Below are 16,521 nucleotides of genomic sequence, written 5' to 3'. Positions count from 1 at the left end.
TTTAATTGTGTTGTATTTTAAATTAATATAAAGTCATTGATTTAAAATAATACCCCTTTTAGATGGATAAATAAGTAACTGGCTTGAAAAGAAAATTAAATGAAGCAGAAGCAGAGGGCAAAAGAAAAGATGATGAAAATATCGGAAATACATCTTCGCAAAATAGTAAACCTAAATATAGAAAATGGCCTCCGACAGCATGAAACCAAATAAATTAAAACGACATCTTGAAAAAGTATATGTAGATCACATTGGCAAGACAAGAGAATTTTTCCAAAGAAAATTAGAGAATTTAAATAAACAACAAGAAATGTTTTCAAAGACCATGTCTGTAACACAAAAAGCATTGCTTGCGTCATATAAAGTTTCTTATAGAATTGCTAAATGCAAAAAACCCCATTCAATAGGAGAAACTTTGGTGCTACGTGCAGCTATTGACATGATAGAAACGATGCTCGGTGAATCATATGCTGATCAACTTAAAATCATTCCACTTGCAGATAATGCGGTGGGAAGACGAATATCCGATATATCTGAAGATCTTTGTGATCAATTAATAGAAAAAGTAAAACTATCTTCTTTCGCGTTGCAAGCAGATGAGGCTACCGATGTTCTTAAGGATGCACACTTGATAACATATGTAAGATATGTTGTGGAAACTGATGTTAGAGAAGGCATGTTATTCTGTAAACCTATTGAATGCAATACTACAGCAAGGGAAGTTTTTAAAATCATTGATAATTTTTTTAATGAAAATGGCATTCTGTGGGAGAACTGTGTTGGACTATGCACAGATGGAGCTCCATCTATGGCAGGAAAAAATGCTGGTCTACAGGCATTAGTTCGAAAGGTGGCTCCTCGTGCAGTTTGGACGCATTGCATGATTCATAGACAATCACTTGTTTCAAGAGATATGGGTGAAGATCTACTAACAGTATTTGAAGTTAGTACAAGAGTTGTAAATTTTATCAAAAATAGCCCATTAAGAGGAAGGCTTTTCGCAAAATTGTGTGATGACATGGGTTCAGAATATAGATCACTTCTATACTATTGTGAGGCACGTTGGCTTTCTCGTGCCAAAGTACTTCAAAGAGTGTTTGAGCTAAAAGAAGAGATCGCCATATTTCTTAGTGATAATAATAGAGATGAAGCACACTTGTTTTATGACACGAAATTCCTTGTAAAACTTGCGTATTTAGTTGATATTTTTCAAAGACTCAGTATTTTAAATAAATCAATGCAAGGGGCTCAAATTCATGCTTTCACGCAGAAAGACAAGATTACTGCATTTATGAAAAAATTGGAACTGTGGATAATAAGTTTGACAAATAATAACTTTGACATGTTTCCCACTTTTAAAATTACCTGTCTTGCTGATGAAATAGAAGAAAGTAAAGTTCTTATTAATAATCATTTGACCAGTCTATGGAAGCAATTCTCGTTGTACTTTAAAGATCTTGACATGTCCAAATATGAATGGATTAGAAACCCATTTGTGATTGAAAAATATGATGATTTTGGCCTTACGACAGCAGAGCAGGAAATGATAATTGACTTATCTAGTGATAGCACATTAAAGCAGATGTTTCGAGATGAAAATAATATTGTTACGTTTTGGCTACGAGTAAAGGACGATTTTCCTACTTTGACAAACAAAGCTTTAGAAATTTTATTGCCATTTGTAACATCTTACCTATGTGAAACTGGTTTTTCTGCAGTAGCTGTCTTAAAAACAAAGTATCGATCTCGCTTAATGATTGAAAAGGAACTGAGAACAGCGATTTCTTCAATGATACCACGGTTTGAGAAAATTTGTGCTGAAAAACAAGCTCAACCGTCGCATTAAATTTTTATGTTGTAGTAGTATTAATTATATATTCTTTTTTTTGTTTTGTTATTATATTTCTTATAATAAATATATTATATTTTTACGTAATATTGTATATTATTTTGTAGCCCATTAAATAAATTATAATATCAGTTGAGTATTTATGAAATTTGATTTTAAGATAAATTAACGGGACGCAACAATTTGTTTTTTAAAGGGGGGCACACCAATTTTTTTTAAAAGGGGGCGCCGGTACAAAAAGGTTGGAAACCACTGCCTTAGAAAGTCCTCCACGAAGGCATCCCTCCCCTTAGGCAGATAGCCCTCGAGGCTTTGCCATAATCACACACACACTTTTTTGCAACCGTATGTTGAAACCCCAACTTTAAAACCACTCTCCATCCCAAAACCACTTCAAAAAGTAGAATTCAGGCCTTAAGACCGTTGGAAAACGATCTGAAAGTAAATCTGAGAGCGTTAATTCAAGAAGATCAAACAAGAGACGTGGAAGTACTCAAGCAAAAAAGTTGATTCTGATGGTTTCGTCATTTAAATTCATTTGGCACATTTGGTTAACATCAGACACGATATTTTAAATTTAGTAAATGTGGTAAATGAAATAATGCAAAATTCTAAATGTGATTTACAAATCGTGACTGACAATTTACAAAATCTTATATCAGAACTCAATAATCGTAGATCAGATGAAGCGTGTAGTGTCGTTTCAGTTCCGTTAAGTTTCTAATGAAATTTAGTTAAAGCGGAATGGCAACACCTTCTAGTCTCCGCGAAGAACGAAGTAAACAAACTTCGAGTTTTTGTCACGCGATGCTACGTGCATGTAAAATGTAAATAAATCTTATGAATAAGAATCTATAACATCGTAAGGAATAAAATATTGGTTCCATTGGAGTCAGAGAAGTGTTATTTTTCTATATTTGCACACCAGACACTTCAAAGCGTATGAACATGCTATTGCCAATGCAAGTATCGTTGCTGATGATTTGGGTGTGGATACTGATTTTCCACAAAGTCGAAACAGGTTTAAAAAGAAACTATTTCAAGATGAACAAACCAATCAACAATCCGAGACAAAAATTTAAGGTTGAATTTTACAATATAATTGTTAAATGTTCATCTAAAGTGTCTTTCTCCCGCTAGAGGACGCCAGAGGTTCCATTAGTGAGAGAAATTAAAACCTTATTTTTTTTTTTTTTTTAAATTTTATTTTTTGCAAACAGTAGATAGTTCGGTTTCGAATCCGTGTGATGGACAGATAAATTGTTTCGTACAGCCATAAGAGAAAAAGAGAGGCTGTACAAGAAAATGTATTTAAATATTAATTTTGTTCCTTTTGAATGTTTTATGTAAATAAAATGCGATGTCAAGAAATTCAATTGTGGTTTTTCTGTAAAGAAGATTGCCAGCTGAAACATCACGTCAGATTCAACAATGCATCAGAACAGGTAAATGATTTTGTTCTTGTTTTTTAAATCAGTGATATAAATAGAACCTGCATACGTCAGTGGATTCTGACAACTTCGATCAACAGTAGTTGATTAATTACGTAATATAATAAAGTTTTGGCATCCGCCATTAGGATGTGTTGTCCTAAAGCAGAACTAGATATTTATGCTTTCGAAATCGAAAGTACTTGAAATATGTTTACTTTCTGAAGATGCATTTTGTTGAATGAAAGCTTACTAATATTTAAGTTGAATAAAAATAGATAGTTAGTATTTTCAGCGGTAAAATCCTAGTATACGGTGCAGCCTTGGCGCGACTTTGAAAATTATCGCCAACACCAAAAATGATCCAAAGAACGTCTATATATATATTATACACACATAGTATATGTATATACACACATAGTATATATATTATATACATAGTATATACTATGTTTAACTACATATTTTCTTTGAATGACCCGTTAACTACTCATCGTATATGTCCCGTTTTTACTGCTCATCATAAAGTCGCCAAAAGTAGTCAAATCCCGTGTGCACCGGATACTAGGATTAAACCTTTTCAGCTTAAAATGTATAAGTTTTATGTTCTGGATTAAAAGTAATTTTATCTTAAAAAAATTATTGTGTAAGAATCCAGTTAAGGATTGAGGAAATAATATTAAGTTAAAAGGATTACTTTAAGATTTAAGATAAAATATTTGAGTAAAGTTTAAAGTAAAAATGAATGTTGATATGATAAATTAAAAACGTGCAACGGCACGCAGTGCTTTCACTAAAACGGTAAAGGTTATAAAGAACGAAATTAGTAAAAATGCTCAAGCAGTTAAAGCTGTATTAAAAGATAAAATTGTGAAGTTACAAATGATAACTGCTGAGTTAAAATCTTATGATTCAGAGGTGCTAGATTTATTGATTAAGGACAGTGCCTCTGAAGATAATTTAGAAACCGAAGTTATAAGTTGTGAGGAATATTCTGATAAATTCATCACAACTGAAAGAAAAGTTTGTGAATTACTAAATGTAAACAAAGTTCCAAATGACGCTGGTTTTAGTAATTCCGATGTCAGTAGTAACTCTATAAACGGTATAAATGACCTAAATTGAATATAAAACCTTTTGATTCTCAGTTAATTAATTATTTGCCATTTGGGGCACAGTTTAGGTGGTGTATTTAATTATGGCAAAGCACACTAGGGCTATCTGCCTAAGGGAAGGGATGCCTTCGTTGAGGACTTTCTAAGGGAAACTGGCTCGTATACACGTTACACATGGGGAAAACCACGAAAACACCCATGCAGCCAGCCCGTTCGCGGGATTCGAACCTCGGACCGAACTACCAGTGTTCAGCGACTTTACCGCTCGGCCGCTGGTGGGCCTTGGGTACGGTTTAAGAAGATACATGAAGACAAAGAATTATATGATTGTGATAAGTTCCAATATTTGCTACAAGCTGTAGAACCTGGAACTCGTGCTAGGCATTTATTAGAAAGTTACCCGATAACTTCAGAAAATTATTCAAAAGCTGTGAGAGCTTTTCAAGATCATTATAGGGACAAAGAAATTCTTATCAAAGTGTATGTCAGGGAATTTTTGAAATTAATTGCAGCAAATGTTCAAGCTAGGGGTTAAGACAGATTATCATTGTGTGACTTATTTACAAAGGTAGAAGCACATTTATGGTCTTTAGAATCCATGGGGCTTGATATAGAAAGTAATTCACCCCATGATAGAATCTTGCTTACCTGATGATATTTTAAGAGCATGGCAGAAATGCAATATTAGGGGAAAGGAAGATTCTGATAGTGAAGTGAGTTTTCCGAAGTCGAGTTTAACGTTGTTAATGAACTTTTTGAAGAGGGAGGTAGCGGGTGAAGAAAGATTACAGTTAGCCAGATCAGGCTTTGAAAGTATTATCCCAAAAGAGAGAGTAAAAGAGAAAATACTGAAAAGGTATAACAAGTACCTACTACAGCTGGTTTATTCGCTGATAAAGAAATGTCGTGTGTGTTCTGTGGTAAGTCGTATGAAAGTAAGGACTGCGTAGTCGCCAGATCGTTCTCTCTGGAAGAAAAAATAAAGAAAGTCAGGGAAAAGAACTGTTGTCTGAAATGTTTATGCTTTGGCCACCGTGCCAAAACTTGTTAAGTTTTTGTACGCTGTCATGTCTGCTCAAAACCTCATACAGAGCTTTTCTGTCCTGAGATAGGTAAAACGAAAGAAATTAGTGATAAAAGTAAACCCCTAGCGAATATCCAAAACACACTTGCAAATCAGCAGTGTTCAAAAGAAGTAGCTCTCATGACACTAGAAATACTAATTAAGGGTAATAAGAAAATTAAAGGAGGTTAGGGCACTATTGGACAGTGGGTCCCAAAGGAGTTATGTTTCAAAGAGCACCGCGAAAGAACTTGGTCTTAAGCCTCTCGCCACAGCAACTATTACCCACACGGTATTTGGAGGTGCAGAAATAGAAGCTAAACCTCATAGTAAATATAAAATTTAATTAAGTGCACCGGGTAATGGTCACAAATCAGTTATCAGAACCGAATTTTTTGACCAAGAAAAGATATGTGGGAACATTCCACGCATTCCAAAGGGGTCTGTTCTAGAAGAGCTTAAGAAACATAGATTATGGATGTCAGATATTGGTACTAGGTGTCCTGAAATAGAAATTTTAATTGGCCAACTCCTAACAGGACGAATGAAGCAGCTGAACAACGGTCTAACGGCAATTCAGACAAAACTTGGATGGACAATTTGCGGTGAGTTAGAGAATCCATCCCAAGGTTACGTGAATAGTGGTATAGCTAAACGTTGATGACTAATTTATCTCTGAGAGAACTTAGCATTCCAGATTTATGGCGGCTAGAAACAATAAGAATTAATGATCCCGCTGAAACATTATCTAAGAAGGAAGAAGAAGAGCTAGCCAATGATTTGTTCTTCAAAGAACTTACGAGAAGTGAAGACGGGCGTTATCGTGTTGGTCTTCCATGGACTTGTATTAACCCAAACATTCCTTCTAATAGAAATGAAGCAGAAAGAAGGTTGTTTAGCACTACAAGAAGACTGAAGAAGTTAAATAAATTTCGAGAATATGACCTAGTCTTTATAGAATGGCAAAAAGAGAATGTCATACAGGAAGTCTCAAAAAAGGAACTAGAAGGAGTAGTAGGCCATTACTTGTGTTACTATCCAGTTATTAAGCCAGAGAGTGCTACTACGTCTATCAGTTTTTGACTCCTCGTGCAAAGTTGGAAGAGCACCATCCCTAAATGACTGTCTCTTCAAAGGACCAAACTTGATAGAAGAAATTCTGCTATATTATTGAGATTCCGAGAAAAGGCTGTTGCTGTTGTATCCGACATTAGAAGAGCCTTCCTCCAAATTGAAGTTAAGGAAGAAGATCGCCGATTTTTGCGATCTTTATGGTGGGAGAAGGAAAATAAAATTAAAGTCTATCAATATAACAGAGTATTATTTGGAGCTACTTGTAGCTCTTTTTTACTCAGCGCGGTTATAAGATACCATTTGAACAAGTATCCAAAACAACTCAAAAAAGTTACTGACAAACTCTTGAAGTCCTTCTATATTGACAACACTGCGTAACCTCCGTAGACAGTGCATCCGAATTAGAAGAATTTATCTCAAAGTCAACTGAAATTATGGCTGAAGCTAAGATGGATTTGAGATTATGGCAATTCGGTCCGGTAGAAGAAATAGAAACGTTGTCAACTGAGAATAGAAGTTTGTTTAAAGAAGATCTTACAACTCCAGTTTCGGTTTTGGGGATTAAATGGGATAGAAAGGAGGATTGTGTAATGATCTGCAATAAATTTGATGCTGAAACAGAAAATCCTACTAAACGGAAGATCTTGTCTATAACACAAGGTATTTACTATCTCATCGGTTTTCTCAACCCAGCATTGTTGCCAGCCAAGCTAATGATTCAGGAGGCCTGGTCAGCGAAGTCAGAATGGGATTCCCCGCTACCAGAGAAGATCCAAAAGGACTTTCAGAAATAGTATAGTGAATTGAAACAATTATCTAACTTAAAAGTAAACAGACGTATAGGCTACGGAAATAAAGATAAATGGTCTATACATGTTTTTCATATGCAACAGTAATTTTCCTGCCCTGTGAAGATAATAATAGGATTTCGGTACAGCTTCTAGGAGAAAATCTCTACTTGCGCCAAAAAAGACTTTGACAATCCCGCGTCTAGAACTTCTTGCTTGTGTTTTGGGAGCCAGATTAGCAAACTATATTCGTGAGGCTCTGGATGTCCCCACAATACCAGTTTATTACTGAACGAACTCTTCAGCGGTTATAGCATGGATACGAAGAAATGACCAAAGGGGGTACTTTTGTGGGTAACAGAATCAGAGAAATATGCAAACTCACAGAATCATACCAATGGTATCTTGTCCCAGGTAATCTAAATCCGGCGGACTTGCCATCTCGTGGTTGTAAAAATGGACCAAAATGGTTAAAAGACGAAGAAAATAATTGGCTCAAATCGGAACAGGTTCCTAATGAAGATTTAGTTATGTCAGAAAGAAAGAAAACTGCAGTATCATTATTTACCTGTACAAAAGTAGGTCAATTCATGAATTATGAGGAATTTCGAAATTTTGCAGATTTGTAAATATTATTTGTTGGATGAAAAGATTCATATCCAAATGTAGAAATAGAAATTATTTTTTCCCATCTGAGCTCTCGATCGAAGAAAAGAAAGAGGCAGAGTTCCTTTGGTCAAGAATTCAGTTAGAAAATTTTGGTGATGTCTCAAGTTCTGTCAAAGGTCTTGTTGTGAAAGATCAAAATAACATAATACGAGTGAAAACCAAGTTGTTAGAACGTGATGACGAATTTTCGTTTAAATATCCAATTTTGTTGCCATCAAAACATCACGTAGTAAATTGTTTAATACGAGACTGCCATTTAAAGAACTGCCATGCTGTTATCCAGACTGTTGATTCCATCCTTCAAGAAAATTATTGGATTATTTCTGCTAAAAGGCTCATTCCCTGCGTAAAAAATCTTCTTCTTGAACATTTAGTTCTTAAGAACACACTTGCTAGATCATCACTCAATTTTGAAGACCTTTAAACGATATTATGTGAAGTTGAAGCTGTAATGAATAATCGACCTCTTACATATATTTCAGAAGAATCTGATAAATTTATTCCTTTGACTCCTTTCATCTTTTATTCAAGACATCCAAGAAATTGGGATACCTGATCTAGAGAAAATTAATTTTCAGAAGCTTCGAAAAAGATACGGGAAAGGCCAAAATATAAAAGATCAATTGAGAAATAGATTTCGAAAAGGATATTTGGCAAATCTCATTCAAAAATCAAGAGAAAAGGCTCAAGTGATCCAGACGGGTGATGTAATACTAATTGAACTAGACAACCAAAAGAGACTTAACTGGCCAATAGGCAAAGTCACAAAATTGTTTCCAAGTAGAGATGGTTGTACACGTATGGCAGAGGTAAAAACCTCTTCAGGAACTTTTGTACGACCGATTCGTAAACTTTGCCATTTGGAGATATCTAAGAACGATGACCCAGGAATCCAACTGATGAACTGTACGAACACTTTTCACAACTCAATTTTTGAACTTTAACTTTTTTTTTTTTTTTTTTTGCCTGAAATTTTCATAGATATTGGTTTTATATCATTCTATTAATTTTTGAGTAACGATATAAATTTAATTTTAATGTTTAATTTCTGGCTTTCACCATAAATTAAAGGTGGGAGTATGTTAAATGTTCATCTAAAGTGTCTTTATCCCGCTAGAGGACGCCAGAGGTTCCATTAGTAAGAAATTAAATTTTTTTTTTTTTTTTTTTTTTTTTTTTTTTTTGTAAACAGTAGATTGTTTGCTTTCGATTCCGTGTGATGGACAGATAAATTGTTTCGTACAGCCATAAGAGAAAAAGAGAGGCTGTACAAGAAAATGTATTTAAATATTAATTTTGTTCCTTTTGAATGTTTTATGTAAATAAAATGCGATGTCAAGAAATTCAATTGTGGTTTTCCTGTAAAGAAGATTGCCAGCTGAAACATCACGTGAGATTCAACGATGCATCAGAACAGGTAAATAATTTTGTTCTTGTTTTCAAATCAGTGATATAAATAGAAACTGCATACGTCAGTGGATTCTGACAACTTCGATAAACAGTAGTTGATTAATTACGTAATAATAATAGGGCCCACCAGCGGCCGAGCGGTAAAGTCGCTGAACACTGGTAGTTCGGTCCGAGGTTCGAATCCCGCGAACGGGCTGGCTGCATGGGCGTTTTCGTGGTTTTCCCCATGTGTAACGTGTATACGGGCCAGTTTCCCTTAGAAAGTTCACGAAGGCATCCCTCATCTTAGCCAGATAGCCCTCGAGGCTTTGCCATAATCACACACACACACACGTAATAATAATATTGGACACTACTATTTCTTCAATTACTGAAATATTCAGTCAATTAAAAAAACATTACAGTTACTTCAAGGTAGTACACTATATACCTAATTTAAAAAACTGGAGTGACAATGAAATTTTAAAACATTGTAAAAGGATTAGAAGAAAAATTAATGGATACTAAAAATGTTAATGGAAAGGGTATTGATAGATTACATTTGTTCGAAGAAATAAAATCTTTGCGATGCTTTACCAAAGAGTATATATCACCTACTGATGTTTTAAATTGTATTTATGAAAACAATCTTACCGATACATTTCCAAATATTGCAATAGCTTTACGGATTTCTTTAACCCTGCCAGTTTCGGTGGCTACTGGAGAACGAAGTTTTTTAAAACTTAAAATTATAGAAAACTACATGCGATCTACCATGGCGCAGGAGAGATTATCGGACTTGTCATTTATATCCACAGAGAGCGAAATTTTGGATAAAGTAAATATAAAGGAATTGATACACGCGTTTGTAGCTGCTAATGCTAGGAGAATTAATATTTGAATATATTTTCTAATTTTTATATTTTACTTAAAAATGTTTTATCATTGTTTTGTTTTTAAAATTTATGAAATAATAAAAAGCATTAAAACAAACACGTGTTTTAATATTATAATTTTAAAGCTTTTCAGTTCGAAAGTCAAATTTTGAATGTTATAAAAGAGTATTTCACAAATAATTTGCAGCACTTTATATGAGTGCAACAGAACCCCATAAAGGGGCGCCAAATTTCAATTTGAACAAGGGCGCCTAATACCCACGCGGCGGCTCTGACAACAACAAAAATCTGAAAGCTTTCAGATCTTACATTACGCCCATAGGGGTGTTTGTATACCGTTTTCTGTGTAACCTTTATTTATTAAATATTATGTTTTTTGAACTTAAACCATACAATTCAATTCAAAGGCAATATCGCAAAATAATTTTTAAATGAACATATCTTTGGAATTTCCGATACACAGTCGCACACGCTGGAAATAAAAAAAAAATTGTTTTTCGTACAGTGCTGCCATTGCTCGCTTTGAAATCGTTGAGTTTGTTAATGAAAAATCGTTAAAGTTTTACAAAATATGAAACGATAATAAAACAAATTCCAAATTAGGGCTCCCAGATGCCCATATTCGGTGGAAGATTACGTTATTCAAAATTGGATGGCTCTAAGTACCATTGTTTTATCACAATGCGAGAAACATACATACATTTATGCAAATTCTTCATTTTTTTATTACTTTAAACAATAAAACTTGGTGGCAACAGTTTGAAAAGTGAATCGACGCAAAATGCCAGAATGAAATTAAATGCCAAAACGAACTTCTGAGCTAGTGCTCCTTTGTGCTAATTAAAAGTGAATCCTAATTTACGGGTAAAGCTAAGTGAAATAAGGCCAGACATAAAAAAATCGATCTATCTTAAACAGACCCAAATTTCGCACTAAATTTTAGAATTTAACTTGATTATAATGGTAAAAAATTAAAATAATAATTTTTGATAATTAAAATGGTAACCAATTTTTAATCTAACATTTTTTATGTGTGCATATTTAACACAAATAGTCGATAAGTTGTGCAAATGGCAAAATATATATTGTTTTAAGATCTCCATTGAGAAACTGAAAAATAATCACTGTAAAATGTGGTGGTGGTAGTTAAATTTTTCAATTTTTGTTCAGATGATATGCTTTAGTCAAAAAGTTGAGAACCTAATAACGGAAACCGTCAAACAACAGATTAAAATTCGAAAGTCGAACATAAATTATGCTCCCGTTTACCTTTAGCAACAAAAACTCAACGATAACGATTTACGACTCATGCTGCAATATCTCCCAACGTTGTCCTGTCAACAACAGTTTCGGTTGTTCCATATCTGACCTTGATATGGTTCCGTTTTCTCCATGCAGAGCAAATGTGCTCGCCATTTGAAGCTAAAAAATCGTCTCGTTGGGTGTGTCAATCGCGAAGTTAGGGTGTTTTCTCGCAGAGGGGAATAATCCTTAAAGTCAAGAGCGCTGTCATTTTTTTTTTAAGTGCTATGTGTTTTCGTAATTGATTTTATTTGTATTACGGAAAAAATTACCTTGTTTCTAAGGTAAGTAGTGACGCTTTACCCCAAGGAAATTCTAATTTATTTAACAAATTATGAGTTAAATATTAGTGTACCTAAAAGTGAATTGAATATTTTTAAACTTTTTATGTAATTAGTAATGGATTAATCTAAATTATTAATTTAAAATGAATAAGTATTGTGTCAGACTGATAAAAAGGTATGTTAATTCACTGCAAAATAGGCTGATAGCAATCTTTTAAAATCTAAACGAATTATAATTAAATATCCGCAGCAATAAGTGCTACGTCTGCCCAAAATGTGGTTCAGGTTAGCTAGTGTGTACATACATATTTGCGTGTGCAGCAAAAATGCACTTGATTGTTTAATTGATAATGTAAAGATCATTTAAAATGTGTAGGCTTTTAAGGTTGAGATGAACACACTCTAAAAGATCACAGAATTCCGAATGTATGCTACATTAAGACAGGATTATTAGTCCAGAAAGGCTATTCATTTCGTTTTGGCATTTTGCTTCCAGTCACTATAAACGACGTATCACTTTTCAGCTTGTTGCCAACAAATGCTTAAGCCCTGCATTATATTTAAAGAAATTAAATAATGAAGAATCTGCATAGAGACATTCAGTTTTGAATAACGTAATCTTTCACCCGAATATGGGCATCTGGAAGCCCAAATTTGGAATTTGTTTTGTTATCTATTTCATATTTTGTAACACTTTAACGAATTTTTGATTAACAAACTCGACGATTTCAAAGCGAGCAATGGCAACACTGTACGGGAAAAAAATTATCTCCAGTGCGCGAAAATATGTTGAGAAGGAATATGTCAAAAAATATATAAGAATACAGACGTTCTTTGGCTGTATATTGGAAATTCTAAAGATGTGCTCTTTTAAAATTATTTTGTGATATTGCTGTTGAATTGAATTTTATGGTTTAAGTGCGAAGAACATAGTATTTAATAAGAAAAGGTAACACGCAAAACGTTAAAAAAAATTTTAAAAAAATATTCGGGTGTAATCTAAAATCTGAAAACTTTTCAGAATTTTTTTTATAAGAAAAATAGGATAAATGTAATAAATTTGACAAAAAAATTATATTTAAGTATTAAACATGAGTTTTTTTAATTTATTGGGAATTATGCAGTCGAACTTCGATGTACTGAAAAGGAAAATAAAATGCTGGAAAAGTTTCGAGCAATCAAAAATTTGACTTTAAGGATTAAAGAAAAGGATTAAGGACTTAAGGATTAAGGAGGAAAGTTTAATTTCGAATGCTACATTTTGACAATTATAAAAACTGAATTTATAACCTCCATCATGCGATTTTAGGTGTTGTAAGCTTATATTCGCTTTCAGTAATATTAAGTACCATATAATCTCACGAACATTGTTCTTTCATAGGAATTTTTCTCCGTATTTTACGAATGCTGTTTCGGGAATTCCCCGTTAATTCTCTCAGTCGATGTCGACTAACATCGCTTATCACCCTTCCTTTGGTTTGCAACACTGACCAAGATTATATATAGCAGAGGAAGCAGAGAGACGTAGTTACGTTGTTGTCGTCGTCTGGTCCGTGACTTTCATGGAAGAATGGTTGCCAGAGCCTCAATGAGGTTGGACTGCTATTTCCACCCCAATTTGAGGGAGAGAGATCTGGGGCCGCGACGGTCTCCACTCCTCTTCCCTACCACCAATCCACTTTCGGCTCGCGATATATTTAAGTGCCTCCATTCCGCAAAAACACTAAACATTTGTAGAGATATTAGGTATTTTTAAAGCAGAAGAGATGAAAAATGAGCAATGCCCTCGCCGGGAATCGAACCACGGACCAGCGCGCATTCAAGAGGTCCGTGGTTCGATTCCCCCTCTTGAATGCACGCCGAGAGGCGCAGTACTGCACTACGCAGGCGGGAGAAATACCTGCTTATAAACTCCCCCCTTTTATAGGGTGATTGGAAATTAGGGGACCCAGTCGCCAAATCCTGGTGGCGGAGAATTGTCGTCCATCCCATTTTTAGTTCGGGCGTCACTGTAGAATCATTAGGTATTTTATTGAATCAGGAAATTGAAGAAATATGTAATGCCCTCGTCTGGAACTGAACCACGGACATCTCGAATACGCGCCGAGCGTGCTGACCACTACACTATGAAGCAGTGGCGACTCGTAATAAGCACTGTGGAACTGCAGCACCCCCTATTTCCGCTTATTATTATTTTTAATATTTAATATAGTGTACCCTTTAGTCTTTAATTCTTTCTTTATACTTTTACAATACATAATCCTTAAGCTTAATGTCAGTTGCCATCCCCTACTTTGTGAAAAAGGTATGAAATTGTTTGTTTGGAAGTGCGCGCTTCACAGTTCCAGCAACGTGGTGTTTGGCTGTTCTGCGCATGCGCGCACAAAAAGCAGCACGCGAGCCAGGTAGCGAGGAGAGCACTGTCACTCTTGCAGTGCCGAAATTCTGGTATGTTGTTGGAAACGTGATTTCTTTTTACTCCGCACGTGTGGTATTCCTCCACAAGGTGGAACTTCATCAAACGGACCATAAACAGAGTTCATGAAAATTTGCAACCTTTAAAAAATTGCCTTGCTGAAATTCAATCAACATCAAATGCAGATCAAATTATTGCAAAAGCAACAGGAATTTTAAAAACCTATATAATGATAATTTCAAGTTTTGGCTAGAGCTTTTTTATCAGATGCCTCATGTTGAAATAATATACAACTAAATGCAATCCAGAGAAATTAGTGTGTTTAAAGTTAACGAATATATAACAAATTTCAAAATGCTATTTTAGAATTAAGAAACTCAAAGTACTGTAAGAATTTTTCAAAGACACTGATGGTAGAAGCTAAGGAAATATGACTTTATACTATGTATTGTTATAATGCACAGATATTCCTGTGGCAATCTAATGTTCGACTGCGTGCGCAGCCAATCCACGTCATGTGGTTTATGTAAAAACTGCTAGCGCGGTAGTGAGCTAGCTCACTTCGACCTTAGCTGGAGCATAGGATGTTTGAATTTTAGTTTAGTAGATTTTGTTATTTCGTTCCGTTATTTCAGTTGCGTTTAAAGTTATGGTATGTGTGAATAAAGGTTATGTTTAAGGAAAAGGAGTCACGTCAATTCGAGGATATACACCAAGCACATAACCACCACGCCACTATATTCTTCCACTAAACACTTAGCAGCTGCTAAATTGTTAAACAAGAAATGCTTCGCTAGTTTTAGGAATGAACATTCTACAGAAGAAATAGTACTGACCACTGAAGCATATTTAATGATTGACAAAGAAAAGCTTGAAACTGAACTAAAAGTATTCTGTTGTAGGTCTGATATCCATGAATACTGCAAATTAATTGAGCTTACTGAAATTTATCTTCGAAAATAATCTAGATGATGTTCTTAGTGAAATTACGAAACAGGTAAAAATTCTCTTGAGAGTTCCCATGACTACATCAGAGGCAGAACGCTGCTTTTCAACATTTAAAAGAATAAAAACTTTTCTAAGAAGCACTAGGAATTCGGAAAGACTAAATGCGCTTGCATTGCTTTCAATAAAGAAATATTTCCTCAGTTGTCATCCAGAGATCGAGGAGAAAATTATTGATCTTTTCGCGCGAATTAAAACAAAAAGAATGGATTTCATTTTTAAATGAATAGCCGAAGATTGAACTGTAACAATTTTGATTAAAGTAATTAAGAAATGTTTAATTTTTTCTTGTAAGATTTCGTGAAATTTCAAAATAAATTTTATTTTTATACATGTTTGTTTCCTTTTTAGACAATTTTAAAACAAAGGTTAAATTTTTTTGGAACCCCCACTAATTTTAGCCACGAGCCGCCACTGCTATGAAGGCGGGAGAAATACCTTACACATTTACAAAACATCCGTGCAATCTCCGGGATTCGAACTCGGGCCCTTCGGTACCACAGTAGGGTTCGAACATGCCTTCTCTAGGATTATTCCGTTTCCCTTACCTTACCACCAATCCAAACGACAGGATTTTCGTCTTGCCATATATTAGAGTGCCCTCATGACGCAAAGACACTATACATTTACAAACATCCATGCCTTCTCCGGGATTCGAACCTGGGCACTTCGGTACCACAAAGACAATAAACATTTACAAACATCCATGCCTTCTCCAGGATTTGAACCCAGGGCCCTTCGGTAACGCAGTAGGGGTTCGAACATGCCTTCTGTGGGAACCCCTCTTCCTAACCACCAATCCATTGGAGGACTATACCAGAGGACTAAGGAGTAATATTCACTAATACGAGAGTGTAAAATACTGCCCATATACCAGAGGACTTGCGTCTCGCCATATCTTTAGTGTGCCTCCATGCCGGAAAGACACTATACATTTAAAAATACCTATGCCTTATCCGAGATTAGAATCCGGGCCCTTCGATACCGAAGTAGGCTCCCCTAACCACTATACCGTCTGGGCAGCAGGCGTAATAGTTAATGAGTTATAAAGGGCGGCTTGGTAGATATTTTCTTTGTGAAAGCCGTCGCTTACTGCTTTTTCGTCGAATCAAAAACATTAAATGTAAGGTTATAGGCATCCGGTTATTGGCTGGTACCGTCCTGCATTTTTAATCATGTCTGGAGCTTTGTTCTGGATAGAAAAAGATTCGGAATTTTTAAATCAGTGATTTCAAAATTGA

The 16,521-nt window shown here is 34.9% G+C and overlaps 2 protein-coding genes across 11 annotated transcripts in view; both read left to right on the top strand.

The window, feature by feature from the left end:
- The first annotated feature begins 325 nt into the window (after positions 1 to 325).
- LOC146999379 (protein FAM200A-like) lies at positions 326 to 1,846 on the top strand. The gene is made up of 2 exons (XM_085822749.1): positions 326 to 1,180; positions 1,271 to 1,846. The coding sequence occupies exons 1-2, from the start codon at positions 326 to 328 to the stop codon at positions 1,844 to 1,846; spliced, it is 1,431 nt and encodes a 476-aa protein (XP_085678875.1).
- Positions 1,847 to 2,640: 794 nt separating this feature from the next.
- LOC118179764 (uncharacterized) overlaps positions 2,641 to 16,521 on the top strand; it is a 97,490-nt gene continuing 83,609 nt past the window's right edge. For 2 of the 10 annotated variants that reach the window (XM_085822790.1, XM_085822800.1), the window contains exon 1: positions 2,643 to 3,294. Coding sequence is in view for 2 of the 10 variants with exons in the window: in XM_085822814.1 (XP_085678940.1) it covers positions 3,187 to 3,294 (108 nt within the window). In the remaining 8 variants the exon portion in view is untranslated. Of the gene's footprint in view, positions 3,295 to 9,197; positions 9,406 to 11,671; positions 11,860 to 16,521 lie in introns of those variants that run through there. The other 8 variants (XM_085822796.1, XM_085822810.1, XM_085822830.1 and 5 more) reach the window with 6 other exon arrangements.

This window comes from Stegodyphus dumicola, chromosome 1 (assembly GCF_044657685.1).
Source record: "Stegodyphus dumicola isolate Sdum_Otavi_A_Nest chromosome 1, ASM4465768v1".
Taxonomy (NCBI): Eukaryota; Metazoa; Arthropoda; class Arachnida; order Araneae; family Eresidae; genus Stegodyphus; species Stegodyphus dumicola.
The sequence above is the reverse complement of the archived record's forward strand: the minus strand, read 5'-3'. Positions and strand labels throughout refer to the sequence as shown.